This window comes from Botrytis fragariae (assembly GCF_013461495.1).
Source record: "Botrytis fragariae strain BVB16 chromosome Unknown tig00000101, whole genome shotgun sequence".
Classification (NCBI taxonomy): domain Eukaryota; kingdom Fungi; phylum Ascomycota; class Leotiomycetes; order Helotiales; family Sclerotiniaceae; genus Botrytis; species Botrytis fragariae.
This window is the reverse complement of record NW_023500996.1, coordinates 1599198-1618749: the sequence shown is the minus strand read 5'-3', so window position 1 is coordinate 1618749 and position 19552 is coordinate 1599198. Positions and strand designations below refer to the sequence as shown.

At 43.5% G+C, this 19552-nt stretch overlaps 7 protein-coding genes across 7 annotated transcripts; 2 read left to right on the top strand and 5 right to left on the bottom strand.

The window, feature by feature from the left end:
* Positions 1-52: 52 nt before the first annotated feature.
* Bfra_009139 (putative glycoside hydrolase family 115 protein) lies at positions 53-4468 on the bottom strand (the record flags this gene model as incomplete). Its single annotated transcript, XM_037339490.1, has 8 exons — positions 53-195; positions 314-1312; positions 1371-1956; positions 2018-2103; positions 2167-2807; positions 2857-3386; positions 3491-3871; positions 4229-4468. The coding sequence occupies 8 exons, from the start codon at positions 4466-4468 to the stop codon at positions 53-55; spliced, it is 3606 nt and encodes a 1201-aa protein (XP_037191056.1).
* Positions 4469-5216: 748 nt separating this feature from the next.
* Bfra_009138 (putative c2h2 finger domain-containing protein) lies at positions 5217-6839 on the bottom strand (the record flags this gene model as incomplete). Its single annotated transcript, XM_037339489.1, has 4 exons — positions 5217-6089; positions 6143-6549; positions 6609-6707; positions 6770-6839. The coding sequence occupies 4 exons, from the start codon at positions 6837-6839 to the stop codon at positions 5217-5219; spliced, it is 1449 nt and encodes a 482-aa protein (XP_037191055.1).
* A 2142-nt stretch (positions 6840-8981) lies between these two features.
* On the top strand, positions 8982-11052 carry Bfra_009137 (putative malate protein; the record flags this gene model as incomplete). The annotated part of the gene is made up of 4 exons (XM_037339488.1): positions 8982-9335; positions 9473-9665; positions 9715-10011; positions 10061-11052. 4 exons carry the CDS (start codon positions 8982-8984, stop codon positions 11050-11052), a joined length of 1836 nt encoding a protein of 611 aa, XP_037191054.1.
* A 389-nt stretch (positions 11053-11441) lies between these two features.
* Bfra_009136 (uncharacterized protein) lies at positions 11442-12281 on the bottom strand (the record flags this gene model as incomplete). Its single annotated transcript, XM_037339487.1, has 4 exons — positions 11442-11600; positions 11853-11955; positions 12008-12071; positions 12152-12281. 4 exons carry the CDS (start codon positions 12279-12281, stop codon positions 11442-11444), a joined length of 456 nt encoding a protein of 151 aa, XP_037191053.1.
* A 314-nt stretch (positions 12282-12595) lies between these two features.
* Bfra_009135 (putative small secreted protein) lies at positions 12596-13284 on the bottom strand (the record flags this gene model as incomplete). The annotated part of the gene is made up of 3 exons (XM_037339486.1): positions 12596-12705; positions 12776-13019; positions 13093-13284. The coding sequence occupies 3 exons, from the start codon at positions 13282-13284 to the stop codon at positions 12596-12598; spliced, it is 546 nt and encodes a 181-aa protein (XP_037191052.1).
* An 886-nt stretch (positions 13285-14170) lies between these two features.
* Positions 14171-16975, bottom strand: Bfra_009134 (putative at hook domain-containing protein; the record flags this gene model as incomplete). Its single annotated transcript, XM_037339485.1, has 1 exon — positions 14171-16975. The coding sequence occupies one exon, from the start codon at positions 16973-16975 to the stop codon at positions 14171-14173; it is 2805 nt and encodes a 934-aa protein (XP_037191051.1).
* A 444-nt stretch (positions 16976-17419) lies between these two features.
* On the top strand, positions 17420-18150 carry Bfra_009133 (putative 40s ribosomal protein s21 protein). Its single transcript, XM_037339484.1, has 3 exons — positions 17420-17485; positions 17575-17832; positions 17906-18150. The coding sequence occupies exons 1-2, from the start codon at positions 17454-17456 to the stop codon at positions 17807-17809; spliced, it is 267 nt and encodes an 88-aa protein (XP_037191050.1). The 5' UTR covers positions 17420-17453; the 3' UTR covers positions 17810-17832; positions 17906-18150.
* The last annotated feature ends 1402 nt before the right edge of the window (positions 18151-19552 follow it).

Below are 19552 nucleotides of genomic sequence, written 5' to 3'. Positions count from 1 at the left end.
TACTCTGCGCATCAAAAATAAGTACCAGCATTTTCCTTCCTAACCTTCCTCCTTAAACAACACCCTTAGCCCACTTCCGAACATCCACCCCGGCGAAATTAGTCTTCGCTTTCCCGACAGCTTCGCCGCCTCCGATTCTGAAACTTTCGGGCGGTCCGAGATAACTTTGGCGTACGCCTCCGAGGTCTATGATTACTGTTGGGGGAATTAGTATATTGTGTTATGTTATGTTATGATATGTTGTTATGTTGTGAGGAATTTTCAGTCGCTGGGGAAAAGGAAGGGAAAAGGAAGAGATAAGAAAATCACCCACCCTTCTGAAAAACAACCCCTGGTTCAATCGCCCAAATTTTCAGGGTGTGCTCCCCCGCAACCTTCAACGCCGTATGCCTCGTCGTTGTCGTATTCCCACTAGTCTGTCCCCAGACATTATCGACGACCGCGCCGGCCCATCCGACGGGGAAAATCGCCGTCGAAACGCTCGAGGGCACGAATTGGATTATCTGTGGTGTTTCGTCGTCGAGGGCGATTGCGTATTTGAGGGTTCTTTCTCTGCCGTTTTGGTTTAGGGAGGGGGAGATGAAGAGGGTTATGTTTGCGAGGGGGACGGGGGTGAAGGTGTAGAGGTTGTAGAGGAGGACGGGGCCGGTAGTGGTGTTTTGAGTGGGGGCCAAGACGGGGGAGAGAGTTACGCCGCAGGAGGTGCGACCGAGACCTGGGAGGGTGATGTAAGAGATGCCGTTGACGGAGGTTGAGGAGGAGGTATGGTCTGCTTCGATGGCGATGTGGAGGTCGGACTCGACGAAGCCGGTCGTGAAGTTTGAGGGGGCGAGAGTGTTGTTTACAGGGAGGAGGACAGAGGGGGGTCCGTAGTTTCCCCACTGTCCGGATTCACAGGAGGAGGTTATGAGGAGGGTTGCGATGGTGCTATTAGGGGCTGGGGGTGCAGAGGGCCAGTCGATGGAGACGTAGATGCGGGTGTCTGTGCCGTTTGAGCCGCCGGTTGTACCGGAAGTTGGGGAGAGATGAACATATGGTTGAGAGGCGTTGATGGTCCAGCTGCAACCGAGGAGTCCGCGAGCAAAGATATCGATGTAACGAGTTTGTGGTCCATATGGGTCCATGGGAGGTAGAGTCAATACTTCTGAGGATAGTGTGTGATAATTGTCGTCTCCGGATACTGTGGCATTTGACCCTTCGATTCCGACGCCGATGTTTCCCGCGAGAGAAGTCTCGAGATCTTGGACATAGGACATTGGAGGGAGAGCATTACGCATTGGTTGTTGCCAGTAATCATATCCGAGATGGGTTTCTGTGCAATTGTAAGTGTGCTATCATGATGAAATGGGAAGAAAAGAGGGTAGACTTACGGTCAAGAAAGTGATTCCACTTCCCATCAAGCAAATTATGATATCTCTGTGTCAAATTATGATCCATCTTAAAAGCCTCCAATACCTCTTGGAAAACTTCATTGGCAGCATTCCTCTTCTGCTGCGTATAATGCGCATTTTTACCCGCACCAATATGTATCTGATTGACAACCTGCCCTCCAAGTACTGGCTGTAAAATCATCTCATAATAAGCTGGTTTCCAATCATCTCCCAATTTATTATAGACAGCTTGAGCTTCTTGGGCTAATTTGTCCCATTGTGCGAGAACCGCGTCAGCTTCGTTGTAGTTGATTACCGAATAAACTGTCATATCGATGTTTTCGTATTTTCGTCTTGCAGCCAACATACCATATGTGTCCATGATGCTTGAAATATTGGAAGCGTACTCAGGGCCAAATTCTCGAGTTGCCCATAAGTTGAGCCATGTGGGGACGGAATCGTACCCCCATTGAGGTGTATTGTAGGCAAGATCCATGAAGTGGTTTATGGGGATCTCGAGGGGTTTCAAATCACCTACATTGAGCATCCAGATGCGATTTGCTTGACGAGCAGATGCAAGTTGCATCTGTTGGTATATTTAGTTAGAATTCTACGACCATGACCGAGATAATTGGGACATTACTGACCTGCTCAACAGTCTTCTCAAGTTGAATAGTATTAATCCATTTATAATCCCGAGGAGACCCAACATAATCCACATGATAGTAGACACCTATTTCATAAAAAGTCAGTAAGCTGATCTCTATCTCCAAAACAAACTCCATAATATACTAACCAGAACCACCACTCCTAGTCGTCTCATTAGCCAACGGCAACCTCCTTACATTCCCAAAATTATCATCCGCCCATAACAAAGTAATATCATCTGGAACCGTCATCCCCGCCTCATAATATCCTTGAACCTCACTATACAAACACCACATTTGCGGAATCTCAGTTACATTCCTCCCCTCATATACTTCCCCAAATATCTCTCTCTGTTTCGTCACTATATCCCCTAGTACCGCAATAGCCTGCGCTTGAGTCAAGGACAAAGCAGTGTCACCGGATCCACGCATAGCCATCGTGAAAAGAGTATTCGCAACATAAGGAGCAGCACGCTCAGCGCCGTATTTGAAGAAAGGCGCGACCGATGCATTATTGGTGTCGTATTCCCATTGTCCATTTCCGCCATATTCTTTGCCGAAAGTAGACCATTCTTTTGTGGCACGCGACATTGGTTCTGTATGACTTGTACCCATTACAATTCCATAAGCATCGGCCAATGGTTGATTAGCGTAATCGTCTACATTGAACATGCTATTCCATTGAGCGGGCCAGAAGTAATTCGCTCTTAATCTTAGTAGGAGTTCAAAAACTTGGGAGTGGAAGTAATGATTAAATCCAGGACCATATTTTCCTTTTGGATAATTGGCACTATTATTATCAGCAGTCATGTCTTTCTGATCTCAACACTCAAACTTACTTGATCCAATTCGTCAATGCAGGTTGTTCATCATTCAAGAAGAATCCTCTATACCTCACACTCGGTGTATCCTGAATCTTCAAAATCTGCATCCCTCCACTCGGAGGTCCAGGTGGCGGACCTATTTTTCCGGATCCTCCTTGTGGTCCTTGTCCCGGTCCATGTTGCTGTGTCGCATTTGGATTTAAAGCCCAAACACCATCTTGATTCCTAATTGGAACATCCGCCCACCACCACCAAGGACTGACACCTGCTTGTTCACTAACATCGTAAAGTCCGTATATGGTACCTCGGAGATCGCTTCCCACGATCACCATTGCTTCCTGGATACCAGGAAGAGGATTTTGAATTATGACGGACATAAAGGCTTCCCACTTTCCTTTGATGGGATTAGGGTCTAGAAGACCGGATGAGATAAGTTGGGTGATCAGTGGCGATTGTGTGAGAGTCCCTACAATAAGGACAGTAGATGAAGGATCAGATGGATGTAGAGTAGCTCCAGTGAAGTTTTGTTCTAGACCAACGGTATACTATGTTGGTGTAAGAATTATTATCTGTAAACCAATTGGGTGTGACATGACATGCTTGTCTATCTCTAGGTCTAGAGATTTATTGACAGAGGAAACAAACTTACATTAACATCGTTAGTAGGTGCTCTATAGGTATAAAGCACCTCGATTGCACCGCCGCCGTTACTACCAACCGTTGCGTTATGTCCCGAATCACCACCTGGGTTGGCGATATCACCAACTACTCCTCCCTCTCCATTACCATTATTGCCTTCAGGTGGTGGGTGACCATTTGCATTTCCATCACCACCTGAACCACCACCACCACCAAAACCAGAACTTCCTGCAGAAACATTTGGTCCAGCATTTCCATCCCAATAAGCCAACGTCAAATTCTCTCCCACAACCTTTCCTAAATCACCAGCCAAATCCTCCGCTACTCTCAACACACCCCACCATTCCTCTTTACTTACTAATATTTGTGCATTGAGTCCTTTACCTGCTATCTGCAAGTGAGAAGATGTACTATTTGTCGGTTTTGTCGTTGTGATTGTTGGATCTTGGCCTAGTGCAGCAATCAACGGCAAAAGAAATGTCAACGAAGTAAGAAAAAGAGGCAATCTAAAAAGATTGGAAGATGTCATTTTGAATGCCAATAGTTGAATTGTTGGTCACCGCATGAAGTTCTCCAAGAAAGACATGTAAGCAAATACAAGAGATCAAGCCAAAAAGAAGTGTGCGAAATTAGAGCATTGGAATCCGGAATCAAGCGGCACTTAAATACTATAACAACATTCTCCATAAGAAAATCCGGGGCCCCATATAGCAGCTATATCGCCTAAAGTAAACTTTCTGCAACTTACGGTAAGAGGCGGATCAGAGGATAAAACCTTTGCATATGCAGATGTTGGATAGAGAAGCTCCTGCTGATCGGGCCAATCATCCAAGGTCAAGCATGGGATAAATGCAAATCCCTTGTATGCATTTTTGTTGTGCCTGGCAGCGTAGTGTCTTCTTGTAGTCAGGCCAAGCCAAGTGCTAAACTTATCCGTGGAATATAGTGGTGTAGGTCCTTTTCGAAAGAGTGGTGTAGAGATCGGCATAAAGATTTTGCGGGGTTGAACATGTCACTTTTCTATTTAGCCTGAATAGAGTAATAGGACAAATCACGTATGGCTGCAACAGTGGGAGAAATTGCGGGTAAAAGCTTGTATGTAACCTAGAAAGGCAACTATTGTAGAAGATTTAATAGTCTAGATTATAAACTTTTAAGGTATAACATACATGAACCCTCCAGGTCAAGATGACCTTCGCCAACTATGGTGGAGTTACGACGGCTAATATTCCAATTATTTGCAACAAAAAAAAAAAGTATAATTAATCACGAAATATACGAAGCGGCAACGAATACGAAAAAGTTTGTTCAGAATTATGGAAAGTGTGTGATGTAGAGATCGCCAACCTTGAAGTACTTACAAGCAAGCCTCCTCTTTCTTTCCCTTTTTTGAACTTCACCAAGAGTATCTCGTCCGTAATTTTCCTTTTCTAAAATGTAATGCTAAACCTCCTTCATCAATGAAACTTACCAATAGCATGCATGAACGCACCCTAAATCCCAAACGTAGACACTAAAATCAGAAGACGAATTTTTAGAGGACATATTAAGTCAAACATATTCCCGAAAGACTTAGCTGTTTTCAGCACGATTCCTCCCTATAATTTTGTTGAACACAACCGTGCTGTGTCGAAATATCCGAGGTACCAAGAGGTTTATCGAAGTTTTCAAATGCGTGCTTTGAAAGTAATCCGAGACGAGTTCTGTGATATAATCTCGAGAAATCATTCCAATAATCAATTGTTGACAGTAACAGCAGCAACAGATTCCTCAAGGGATGTTTCAATCTTTCCATCTGGGACAAATGCGTACCTGGGCATCTTGGCCATTTTCTCCTCCGGACTCACTTCATTATCTGAGTATATCATTTTCATAGGCTTATCTTTCTTGGACTTCTTCTCGGCGACCTCGGTCTTTGCTTCTGGTTGTGGCCCTGGTTGAGCGACACTTTCAGGAGCAGCCACGGCTTCTGGAGTTTCGATTTTTGATAGATCGACAGAATTCCTATTCGGAGGCTTAATACCTGCCTCTGCCATTCTGATTATTTTGTCAATGTCATCATCGGCATCTCTGGCCGCACCTGAAACAAGGTCATCAACAGTAGATGCGTTAGTCGAATGTTCCCCAAGGCCTGGAGGATGAGGATAAGCTGATGACGTAGCTGAATTTTGATCTTGTCCATTCCATCCATTACCATTCCAACCGCCCTTTTGATGCATTTGTTGCATCTGGTATGGCGGAATTGGCGGTGCACCAAATGATGGTCTTTGGGGAAGACCAGGCGCTGGTGGTAGACTTGGGGGTCGATTAGGAAGGCCACCATGTGTAGGTGGAGTGTGAGATGGTGGTGGTTGATATCCGTTAAACGATCCTGGAGGAGGGGAGCCAGCGCCATATGGTGGTGGTTGATACGCATTAGGTGGATATTGCGGAGGGGAGTATTGAGGTTGATAAGCTGGACCAGGGGGTCCGGAGAAAGGCGGCTGTTGGTTATATGGCTGTTGGTAAGCTGTCGCAGGTTGACTGTATGGTTCTTGAGAAAATGATCCATAACCCGCACCTTGTGTAGCACCATAAGAATTTTGGGGAGTCGGGAAAGGAGAGTTGTTCTGTTCATGGAAGTCAGGATTGATATTCGTTGGAAGGACTTTAGAAAACTTACGAATGCACCGGGACTTTGTGTGGTTGTCAAAGGACTTGCGGCACTAGAAATGCCAGCATCTAATGGTGTAGTTCCACCACTACCACCATTTGCTGCTTGTTCAGCTTTCCGCGCTTTGTGCTCTGCTAACCTTTTCTTTAAATCTGCTGGTGATTCCACCTTTGGTTTTTTGGATTGACCACCACCAGCATTGGCAGTTCCTGGAGCAGGATTTCCTGTAGCAGCACGACGATCTTGCTCCGCTTGATAGAAACCTGTAATTATGCGCTGATTATGTGCTTGAACCACATCCTCAGGAATACCTTCCATACCAAAGATTTCGACCTCGAGACCCTGCCTATTTGGAAGAGAGTTGTCGACACTTGCCAAAGTTTCCTTATGCACTTGATTCATATGAACGGAGAGTCCTGCGGATTGCCGGTTAGCTTGAATTAGGTGGTATATGTTCAGACCAGAGATGGCATACCTCCAGCAGTGTTCAATCGTCGACCACATCGTTCGCATTTGAAATGCTTGGCTTTTTGATGAGAAATGAGAATTTTCAAATCGTCGAAATCGCGTTCACCTGTGAAGGGAGAATTGTTAGCATCGCGATTGTGCGATGATGGCTATGGTGGCGATACTTACAATAATAACACCAAGGGCGCGCCAGTAACTCCTCGATGTCGGGATGGCCGCGCTTCTTTTTCCCAACCATTGTATTGATTGAATTAGAGGTGTACTGAAAGGAGAAGTGTCTTTGAAAAGAGAATTAATGATAAAATGGAAGGCTTAGTATTAAGTAGATAGGTGATTACAAGAAGCTGCAAAAAGATGAAGCTGGCGGCTGGCTGGTTTGATAGATTTCGTGTTTCGGCAAATGGCCTTTCCGAATCCGAGATTGGTGCCATGGTCACGTGAGACTTCAGAGCTTGGACCTTTTCGTGCGCAAAAATAAATTTTACTTTTTTCTCTCCGAACATCTGAACTTCAACATGAAAGTATCGTCGTATTTCATCTCAATGACAACGAGGAACATCAAAGTCTCGAGGGTGCACACATCCAAGTCTGATATCTACTCGATGCCATGCCATGCCATGAAGGAGTACATTCTTTAACTACGGGCCAAGGTAAGTCAATGTGTAGGATCGAGGCGCAGTGAGTGAAAGAGAGCGTTTTCTCATCCGGCTCCAAATGCCATAAACAATAGCAATACCTTGATCAATCACTCAGCCTTCATTGGCACTCATAGATGAGACTCTTCTCTGAAGAGCCTTTCAATATCTTCGCGTCTTGTGTCGAGATTGAATGGAGGTTGAAATAAGGTATGATCTTTCGGGATTATACCTTCACAAGAGGATATATTGCAAGACTAATCAAAGGACCTTCATAGTCCATACTCCTACTCTTCATGAGAGCCCTACAGGAGTGTGGCTCCTTGCGTACCTACATCTTACCACCAAATAATATTAATGTTTGACATTGCCTACCAGAATGCTCATAGACGACATGATTCCCCGAGTGTATAGTGACTATGCCTTCCTTCCGCCTTGCTACTGTGCCAATGTCGTCTCGGGACACAGTCAGTCGCAAATTTCTATAATCTGGATTATCAAGATCATTCTCGAAGTTTCTAACTTTATGGCATGTGAGATTACAATTCCTTCAAAGATCAAAGAGAGAGACTACAATGCTTGTTTTGCACATCACTCTTGAGCTTGTTGAATAGGTGTTTCCATCATGGCTTACACAACATGTATTCTGTTGAGCCCCTGGAACCTTTACCGAGAAGTCATCTGCTAAGGTAGTCTTTAATGAACAAAGATTTGGGAATAGCTTCAGATACCTAGTAATCAAACTTTCTCACTGTTATCCTAAAGATACGCAGATGTAAAACATGTTTAATCCTTTATAACCGACCGTGCACAGCGATTGGATCACACTGAGCCCTGCCAAGACATAAGGTCAATCATTGGAAGAAGCGGCGGGGTGGATCTAATTCATTGAAGCTTATGCTCTATTAGGCAAAGTCAGTAGCGGGATTGAGAAGTGATTAAAGCTAATACGATAAGAACTCTCATCTGTTTTGATGCAAGGACTGAGGGGGATTGTTGATAGTAAAGATTCAACACAGGAGTGCATAATATCGACTTCGCTAGACAACAAGTTCCTTCAATGTAACTTTATAGAATGACGAGAATAGTAAGAGGGATAACATAAAACTAATCGGCGTAAATGATGTATTGTCTTTATAGCTCACACACCATCTCGTCTCCAATCATCAAAGCACAATCGAAAAACATTGCCCGGGTTCTGGAATGAATAGCTACGAAGTGAATCCGAGAGCTAATTGAGAAATCCAAAAATATCAACCACAACTACATTATATTGGACGTACGTTTAATAATCTCCATTCTTTTTGATAAGTATAAATCGTATGCACCATACTAATTCTCTATATTATCTAACAAATCCATATGAAATCAAGCTTTCCAACCCTTCGGTACTTTTTCCCTTATCCACAACTTCAAATGTTCCAACTTGTGCCAAGTAACGTCATCCCGTAGATTAGAACTTTTGTCTACAATGCAACATCGGAAATACATCATCATAATGTGGAAGTTCGACGTGTTGAGGTCACAGACCTACTTCTCTTCTACATATAATACATATAGCCCAGTGAATTTAATGATTCTTAATATGTTCTCCATTCTTCAATCGCCATCTTGCCCTTTATATTAATTGTATGGCTCAAGCCTTGAAACGAAATCTGAATCCTCTCAAATACAGCAATCTTACATTAACCCCACATACCAACTACCTCCGAAGCACTTCATTGATTCCAAGACGGCAAGCGATTATGTCTTCCGATAACCCTTCCCTTCAGAGAAACATCTCCTCTGTTCACAAGCGCACCAAGCCAAATGAAAAACATCCCAAATTCGGACATCTACCTCTCAGTACCAGTGGTCCTCTAGAATGTGCTCTAACGGGCACTGCACTTCTAAACACACCTTACCTCAACAAAGGTGCAGGCTTCCCAGCAGATGAACGTAGAAAGTTTAAGTTGACGGGATTATTGCCGTCAAATGTCTCGACTCTGGATCAGCAAGTTAAGAGGGCTTATGATCAGTATAGTTCAAGATCAGATGATTTGGCGAAGAATACTTTCATGACTTCGTTGGCCGATCAGAATGAGGTTCTATACTACAGAGTAAGTTCTTCATCTTTCTCCAATAACCTCCGTCTCACACCTGACTGCTCCCTTCGGAGGATGTATGTCTCGAGGGGTTTGAACGATCACGTGTGAAAGGCATGATCATGAGAACCTGTTCTCTAACTTCAACCCAGTTGATCCAAGATCATATGAAGGAAATGTTCTCCATTATCTATACACCAACAGAAGGCGAGGCGATTGAGAACTATTCTAGAATATTCAGAAGACCTGATGGTTGTTTCCTGAATATTGATGATGCAGATCGAATTCATGACGATTTAGCGCAATGGGGTGGACCAGAAGATATCGACTACATTGTTGTTACCGGTATGTCAAGTACTGCCAAATTAGCTACAACATTACTAACAATTTATAGACGGAGAAGAAATTCTCGGAATCGGAGATCAAGGAGTCGGTGGTGTCTTGATCTCAGTTGCAAAGCTAGTTCTCACCACACTCTGCGCTGGTATCCACCCAAATCGTACACTTCCAGTTGTCTTAGATTGCGGAACCGATAATGAGAAACTTCTCAACGATGATCTATACCTTGGTTTGAAGAAGCCTAGAGTGAGGGGCAAGGAATATGACGATTTTGTTGACAAATTTGTTCAAAATGCTAGAAAACTTTATCCTAATGCATATATCCATTTTGAAGATTTCGGACTTCCAAATGGTAAGAACGATACCTTTTACTGCAGCATAAGATACTAACAAGTCTATAGCCCGAAGAATCCTCGACCGATATCGTCCCGAGATGGCTTGCTTCAATGATGATGTCCAAGGAACTGGATGTGTCACCTTAGCAGCAATGATGGCCGGTCTTCACGTGAGCAATGTCAAGATCGAAGACACACGAATTGTGATCTTTGGTTCCGGAACCGCTGGAACAGGAATTGCAGATCAAATTCGCGATGCCATTGCAGCAGATAGTGGAAAGTCCAAGGAAGAAGCCGCCAAACAAATCTACTGTGTCGATAAGCCCGGCCTGCTTCTAAAGTCCCACGGTGACAAGCTTACCCACGCACAAATCCCATACGCGCGTGAAGATTCCGATTGGAAAGACAAAGACCACGGTGATCTTCTCCAAGTCATCAAAGAAGTCAAACCACACGTCTTGATCGGTACCTCCACAAAACCCAAATCCTTCACCAAAGAAATCATTCAAGAAATGGCCTCCCACGTCGACCGACCCATCGTCTTTCCCCTCAGCAACCCTACCCGTCTCCATGAAGCAGATCCAAAAGACATCAACGAATGGACCAAAGGCAAAGCTTTAATAGCCACTGGCTCACCTTTCCCACCCGTCAAATACGAAGATCATGAATACGAAGTTGCAGAATGTAATAACTCGACCTGTTTCCCCGGTATCGGTCTCGGATGCGTTCTCTCCCGCACAAAGCTATTGAGTGATAAAATGCTAGTCTCAGCCGTTAAAGCGCTAGCTGCTCAGAGTCCGGCATTGAAGAACCCGGATAAGGGACTGCTACCTGATGTTGCCGATGTTCGCGAGATCAGCGTACGTATTGCTAAAGAGGTAATCAAAACTTCGGTAGAGGAAGGTCTGGCACAGGAGAAGGGTATTCCAACAGAAGATGAAGATTTAGAAGAGTGGATTAGAGAACAAATGTGGGATCCAGTATACAGACCACTGAAGTTTGTGGAGAAGGAGACCGCGAGCAGAAATGCAAGTGGTAAGAGTGGAACTGCTGATTAGAGGTTGTCCTAGTTGCTTCTTCTGTGCTATTCTCTGAATTATAGATTCGATATGAGATGATAGATTAGATATTACTTTTTGATAATTAATTTGTTTCACCATGGACTGTGGCTCGTTGTGTATCCGCAAATGATATGATTATAATGATGGTGCAGAAGTCTGAGGGGTAACGTAGTCTTTACAAGCATGGTGCGGAATTTCAAAGTCCTTGGGCGCATGAAGGCTAGACTGCAATATTGTTACAGTAAACATGATGCATGATGATAAGTATTTCAAGTGCAGATTACATGGTATGATTTGGATTTCAGAAGTTACAATTCCATTTACTGGACCACCCTATCTATGATGGATAGAACGTGCGGTTGGAAATGTCATCATTCATCCATATCCTACTTTATTGGATACCGCATCGACAACATAAACAACACAGATACCCCAACCCAAATAGCTCCAGCTGTAGCCATGTCGCCTTGCTTAGAGTAATAATCAAAAATCATTGCTGCGCGGGTGCACAGAGAGTAACTGAGGCCACCAATGGGGATATGAATCTAAACTAGAATATTCACATAGAGAGACATTGAAGAGAAGACATCGTAAAATAGTATGAAGATGGCTTTTGGCAGAGTGGTTGATCAAGCCAAAAAGATTATGGCGAACTGTCACCACTAAAACACACGGATATTACAAAAATAGCAAAACCATTTTGAATATTGAGAGTGGGTTTCACACATTGAAACCTCATGTTCAACTTACCAGTTCAAACTGATGGATAGCATGAAAAGATGTGGAAGCATACTTACGCTGTGAACCTTCGACTTGAAAACACTTTTCTCGGCCGCAGCTTCTACATTTACCATAGAAGCATGTGCAGTGACGACATTGACGGTCAATTCACTGAGAGCCCTAAGATTATATTAGCGATACGGTAACAAGTATGATGGTGATGTAGACGAACTTTCCCGGCAGCCACTGCAGAGTCGTCGACTTCAGAATCAAGCCGACGATTGCCTCGGGGAGGCCTCAAAGTTCGATGAATCTAAAGTAAGAGATAAAAGTCGGCCAAAGTGCCTTGGCTCAGTAAGATCACCACCCTGTCAACCAACTGTGTGTGGCCAAGTCATCATTTCCATAGAACGCGGAGAGTTGTGGTGCACCGGTACCCCGTAAAAGCGCACCGTAAAGATGTGGACAAATGAGTCTTCAGTGGATGTATGCAAGACGGCACTCATTGAGTTTGGTCGTCTATCGAGGTGTGTTTAGTGTTTATCTTTTGAACCAAATTTGAAATCGATGCATCTCAATGGGATATCACGTGTATTCGAAGTCACCCTGACGGTCTTCACTCATGATTGGTCTAGGCTTTGAAAATAATCAAAAGTCATGCAAGGTTTGAGTGACTCGGGAATGTCTTTTTATGCTTGGGAGCCAACATGAATGATTCAGTGCTTCAATATTATTGATTTTTATTCTTCTTTCTAGTCGTATCCCACACCTATTCAATGCGTATTTGCGTTTCCATTATTACCCTTCACACAACTTAACCCTAATCTGTCCCCGAGAAACTAATACTCTTGCTAGTCTTCCCCGCTTGCGCAACATCCAACGCAACATTCGTCGCCAACTTCTTTTGCTGTGTTGCAAGTTCAGTCGCGCCTAATTCTTCATTAGCGTCATTCTCAACCCTATCCTCTACCCCAGAAGACACGGAAAGGGAGCAACTCACTCCCAGCATTTCCCTGTGCAGTCTGTATCTGAATCCTTAAAACATCTGTCTGTAATTTCAAAACCTTGTTCTTAATTTTTCCAACCTGCAACGCAGCACCAGCGGTAGAACTCGTTCCACCTGCAGCATCAATAGCATCGTTGAAACCACCAGTACCTACTTCAGCATCTTCGGAAACTTGAGCAGCTTTAGTTATTATAGCTAGATCAGCAGCGGAGACACCGGCGAAGTTTGAGGTGTCGATCTAGGGGTTTGTTAGGAATTGGGATTTTTGAAGATGGGAAATACCATGAGAGGATGGTAGAGAGAGTGCGTACAGGAAATTTGGCATTGACTTCCGCCAGAGCATCTCCGGCTACTCCGTCAGAAACTTGGAAGGTACTATAGTCTCCCGAAGTAAGAACACTAGCACTTGTGACTTTTGTGGTAGCACGTTTGGCTGTCTCGATTGGTGCCGCGAGAGTTGCTACCGAGAGCGAGAAGAGAATTGCGAGGTTCGAAAATTGCATTTTTAGTATTTATTGAAGATTGAAGGCTGGCCTCGAAGTAATTTTATGTATATAGATATCGATATATATGTAAAGACTGAATGAATAGAATTTAGAAACGAAACAATCTACAGCACAGCTGAAAAGAATGTAAGAATAGTAAGAATAGAACAATAAGTGAGATGGAAACGCAATGAGAAAATGGAAAACACAGTGAAAGAATGAAGTGAACTTATAATAAAATCATTGCATTATCACGTCAATTCATCTCATTTCACCAACAGACGAAAACTATCAGACGAACTATCAAGGCAGATTCACCCGAGACATCGGACTGCTTGGGCCAAGCGAGCATGAAATGTATCCGTCGAAATTATCTCATAGAAAACCGCTCGCATCACCTTGGCGATGAAATTAAGAGTCAGGGTGAAATAGAAATAGAATGTTACACTGGCAAGATTTTTAGAGACAGTTGATGTGTGAGATTCACAATAAGCTCCTGTTTGGACAAGGGTTCTTCAGGCGAAGGGGTTTTGCGAAACCCCAGGTTCTCCCCCTGAGATGTTTGGACTACATTATAAACTTTTGGCGCTAGCAAAGTTCGAATTTAACCGCAACGCTGAAAGCTATTCTGATTCTTTTCTGAGACCTTGCTATTCTTCCACCGACTTGAAATACCGAATATGTCGATACTACTAAATCCATCAATGTTCGAAAGACACATGAGCACCCCCGAAAGGTGAAATGAGATGATAAAATATTATGTTTTCTTTATTCATCATCAAAGTAGACGAGCGCACTTGCATATCCAGCAAATTCATGAGCTCATAACGATATGTATACAAAACAGGGTATCTAAACATTAAACAGCAAAAGACATGCCACAACAAGAACTTCATACCCATAATCAATATCTACTCCTCGCCCCACCCCCCTGATTTTCCTTCCATAAACAACAAATGCTCTTACTTTCACACCATTTCTTGACCTCTTTCGGAGCCACCTCCCCATCCCAACCGACTTTACCCAATGCTCCTGTATTCAGCCATGATGCTAAATCTTCCAATACAATAGGATCGTAAAGTAGTATTTTTTCATGCCAGCTTGGATTTGAGAGATCTTGTGATGGTGGGGCACTGGTAACTGCAGTATAAATATGAGTGAAAAGTTGTGCTTGTTGAGCCTCATCATCTTGATCATTTTTAGCAGGAGATAATTTTAGAGCTTTGGAAGCTTTCCGAATTTGAGATGGAGATCTTCGTGGCGGTGAAGGTGTCATAGGGTGATCAGAATCGGAGACATCTTCCATGGGTTGTTTTCCCTTCTTCGACTTTTTGGGTGTGCGAAGCTCGGAGAGAGGGGTATCACTGTCTATTTCCAAAATTGCTACTGAATCTGTAATTTTTGACTTCGCCTTCGACTTGGTAGTAGTAGTATCTTTGTTCGACCTTCCACGACCTCTCTGAGAAGAAGAAATACTAGGTTCGAGTTGTGTGGATGAACTGGCTACATCTTTAGAAATTTCCGATGGCCCTTGAGACGTGATTGGTATGTTACCCTGCAGGACACCCAAGGCCGGACGGTTCTGACTCTCAAAACACTGAACCAATAAATCAATCATCTTTTTACGACTTTTGATTTGTTTGAACTTATATTTCTGAATTTCCCTGGATAGTTGTGGCGTAGTAAAAGATTCATAGTCAGGCATCTTAGGGGCTGTAGTTTTTTTAGGAGTACTTTTGGTGACGGAAGCTTTGGTATTTTTCTTTCGTGGAGAAGAAGTAGAGACATCCCTGGAAGAATTCTTAGGTTGAAGAGGGCTGTTCGACAGTTCAAAATTGATGGCCATCTCAATCGGCCCCATTTGTCTCACTGGAACTTGAGTGGAAGGTGGTCGGTTATCTTCAATTTCATCAATATCGAACCACTCGTTCTTGGCAGGAGTTATCCATGACGATGAAGGTTTTTGAGAAAGTATTATTCTGTCCGGCTTTGCAACAGGCGTGTGTGCCAAGTCCACCGTCTCGATATCCATTAAATCCCCGTGATCATCACGCGCTGCAATGGACCAAAGGTTTCGCTTCGCAGCTATTACAGCCTTCGCTCTTTCGACTATCTTCGTAGGCGGCGAAATAAAAGGATCGTCGTAATCATCTAATTCATTCGATGCTTGCATAGCATCATGCAGGTCGCGTAATAATGAAGGTGAATCCTCTCTTGCTAATTGACTTGAAGTTCCAAATACAAAATCTTGGTTACCAACTTGCTTAAGCGCAGATTCTGGGGAGAGAAGGATTGGTTCTTCTGCGGAGCCCTTTTTTGATTTCGGTAATCCTTTTACTGGACTCTTTGACCTTGGTTTGGTGGGCATCTTGAAGCCATCACCTGTGAGTTCTCCAGAGGCTGCATTCGGGAAGTATTGAAGCAATGGCGCAGGAGCATTGTTAATGGTATCATCTTCTTCTGTTGTTGCATAAGCAGAAGTTGCAAGGTCCGTGAGAGTTCTGGCCTTTTTCTTCACAGCCTTTTCCTTTGCAGCTCTTGTACCAGTCACTGTAGGAATATTGGTATTAACCATCTCGATTAGTTTCCGTTTCCTTGTTGCAGCAGCTCCATTAGATACACCTGAGGATATCCGCTTCTCAATAGAATTTGCCTCACTACTGCTGAAACCAAAACTTCCCAATAGTTCTGTAAATCCTTGATTGGAGCTCGAGCCGCCAGCTTCTGGACTATCGTCATAGTCAACTAGAACTTGATTCGGTTTCGGTGGAGTCCAATTCTTTCTTCTCTTGACCGCTTCAGCTAAACCGAATCCTTCCTCTGCAAGTATGTCTTTGACGACAGGATTAGATGCAAAATGCTTGCTGACTTTATCAGCTTTGGGAGTTTCGGCCTTGTCCGGATTTGAGGCATTGGCGGTTTTAGTCACTCTACCCTTAGGCATCTTAGGTTGTGCAGTTGTGTCCCCGTCCGATTTCTTAGCTCGCGGCTTCCTTACTGCTTTCTCTTTTGGCACGGATTCACTTCCAGCTTCAACATCGGGTTTCTTCGCCCTGGGCTTACGCGGAGCTTTCTCCTTCACCCCCTCACCGGTAACATTATCAGCTTTCTTAGCTCTCGGTTTGCGCGCTTTCTTCTCCACTGCCGCCTTTGGAGCGTCTGGCACAATTGCACCCGTAATACCCTCATTCTCTCCGTCTCTTCCAAGATCATCCGCTTTCTTAGCTCTAGACTTTCGCGGTTTCTTTTCCGGCATTGTCTTCGTACCCTCTTCTCCCTGTCTCACAATTCCTTCTACGACTTCCTCTGCTATATTCTCATCCTTCTTCTTTGTAGTCTTGCGGGGTGCCTTTGTCACTTTCTCAATTGACCCATCTTCCTTCTTCGCAGTGGGGTTTCGTGGGGCTTTAGGTTTCGCAGTCTTCTTTTGTTCATTTTCATCATGTTCCGTGGTCGTCGCTAATGATCGAGCGGTATCAAATCCTTGCAAAGATCCAGAGGAACCTCTTCGTAATAAAGCTGACGCGCTCGTGAAAGTGGCTGTCGCGTCTAAGGGAATAGATGCAGCACCACTACCTCTTTGAAGGTTGGGCGCTTTCTTTTGCTTAATCATTTCATCCAAAGAAGGTAAAGGTGGTGAAGATTCACTGTAAGATACCGATTGTCGCGGCGGCGAAGAGGAAATAATGAAGACATCTGTAGTAGCCATATTGATACTGTTACATGAAGGGAATTTGCGCCAGGCACGGTGCCCTGAAAGCAGAAAGCGCAACACAGCTAATGGAAACTTTCATATGAATATAATGTGAACCTTCGAAGAAGTGCACCGATCCTTCAATTCATACTATATTGATAATTGTTGGTGGGCGCAATCTTCACTCTACAGAATCTCGATCTTTGTTTACGAATACGAATAAGCAATTCACGCCACTAGTTTGAAACCTGACTCGAAAAGTGCGCCAAGTCACATGTTCGACGATCCAAGCCTGCAATCAATGAGCCACATCACATCAGCCACAACAGCCTTGAATATATGGCTCCAAGTCAAAAAATCTCTCGCTTACCATAAACCCTCATTTTCCAAGCCCCACGATCGAATTCCAATTTCATTCAACCTCGACGACATCAACGCCAATTTAAGAAATCCCTAAACCTTTCTTCTTCTCACCAACCAACAAGTCGCAAAAATGGAAAACGACAAGGGAGAACTCGTTGATCTGTACGTTTTTACCAATTTTCGATATGCGCTCACAATTGTTGCGTTGGAAGGTCTTGAAAATGGATTCTAATGTTTAATTCTTCATACAGTTACGTTCCACGTAAGTGCAGCGCCACCAACCGTATCATCAAGGCCAAGGACCACGGATCCGTCCAAATCTCCATCGCAAAGGTTGACGAGAACGGACGCGCTACCGGCGAGAACCAAGTTTACGCTCTTTGCGGTTTCATCAGAGCTATGGGAGAGTCCGATGATTCTTTGAACAGATTGGCTCAACGTGATGGTTTGTTGAAGAGCGTCTGGAGTGGTCAATCCCAAAGATAAATTCGCACTATTCGGTTCTTTCGGTAGGATTTCCCTCGATTCGATACGATTTCGATATTACAATTGTTTAAATTCGGGACTGATTGGTTTGAATAGATTTGGGCAATTTTTCTGGCTGGGATACCTGGGAAGGATGGGGATTGAAGAAATAGAGGACGTACATCAAGTGAAGGAAGAATGAGCTTTATGGCCATCATATGCTGAAATAGTCACTTCACATCTGTGATTACGAATCGACGATACATTCCACATCCAACAAATCTATTTTCTTTTTTGGTGATGGTGATAATGATAGTGTGTGGACCGGATATTTCTTTTAACATGTAGCACCTTTCACGTTCCATACCGGCTTTTCGAAACTTCTCGGACCACACTTCCAAGTGATATATCTGTTCGAGGAGTCAGATTGCTTTTTTGATGGTTTTCATTAACCCATTTAGCAGGACAAGCCGGAGAATGATATTTATACTGGCCTTCTGATGAGCTGTGACGTTAGAGCATCTCGTTGGAGCACAGATACGGGTCTGACATTTTTCAGAGGGGATATTATCTGGAGGCCTCTTTTATCACGATTCTTGACGCAATAGAATGACGAGTGTCTTCTGATTGGGATTGAAGCTATCTACAAAAGTTGTCATAATTAATTTGGAGAGGGTTTGGTTCTTGTGGAAGCATTGCTAATATGTATGATTATCATATCTGACAATTTGACCCCAATTACTAATTGAGGTGCCTCTCAATGACCATTGAATCCGTCGCTTTTCCTTGGATGATATCATAAATGTCTTGATATTGAATCTTTTAATCATGCCTTGCACATTTGATTGCATTATCTGCTTACCCAGCATACATAGACATTCGAGGTTTAATACATTCTACATTATCTGCTCATTTTCCCTTCCATCTCTACATGTGCGAGATAGGAGAACATAGTACCCTTAGAATGCACTGCCGAAAAATATTGGCACTAGGTTTTCACTCAATATTCGAGTTCCTGAATCTTACTGTCGCCAAAAAGAAACAGTCAAACTTTTGGTACGGACTCGTCTATTTGGTTGTTCGGTTTGTGGAATATATCATCAAATGATGCTTTTTACAATACGCAGCCGAAATAAATATAGAAAATCGTTTGTAATGCGGCTTTTGCTTCTGAAATGCCAATTTTAACCGTTTCATACCTCGCTGAACTCTCAGTGATATGTTCGATGGTATACTTGTGATGAGAGAGAACAGAATGGGGAGGGAGATATTTGTGCAGAGGAATGAGAATTTTTCCCGCGATGAGAGATTTGGAAATACCGCGTGTGGAAGGAGGGGTGCACTGGGAGATAGAAATTAAAATCTGTACTTGACACTTTACTTATAATTTTGCGAATCAACATGTTCAATAATACATTCTCTCGCCGTCTTTGGATCGAGATGGGAATGAACAATCTTTTTGTGTCTGATGCATCATTGAGAGTTGGCTGTGCTCTTCTACAGGTTATATAGTGACATTCGAAAATTGAGGGTTTCTTGCCCTTAAAACACACTTGGTACACTTATCGAAGGGACATGATCAATACATCCTATATATACTGCACGAGAATAGACAAGGAGATACCGTCTGTGTCTTGAACCTCTGAGATGGAGATTCCCCACGTTCACAAATATACCTATGAATATACAATTTGGTTTGTATATCTCTATATGTCGATGATCCACGGGCTTGAGTTTTGAAGAACAGAAATAAGGTATCTGGAA

Excerpts from the sequence above, each read along its gene's own strand:
- Bfra_009133 (XM_037339484.1), top strand. The coding sequence starts at position 17,454 with ATGGAAAACGACAAGGGAGAACTCGTTGATCT. Across the intron at positions 17,486-17,574 it reads AAGGGAGAACTCGTTGATCT|TTACGTTCCACGTAAGTGCA; the intron begins GTACGTTTTTAC and ends TTCTTCATACAG.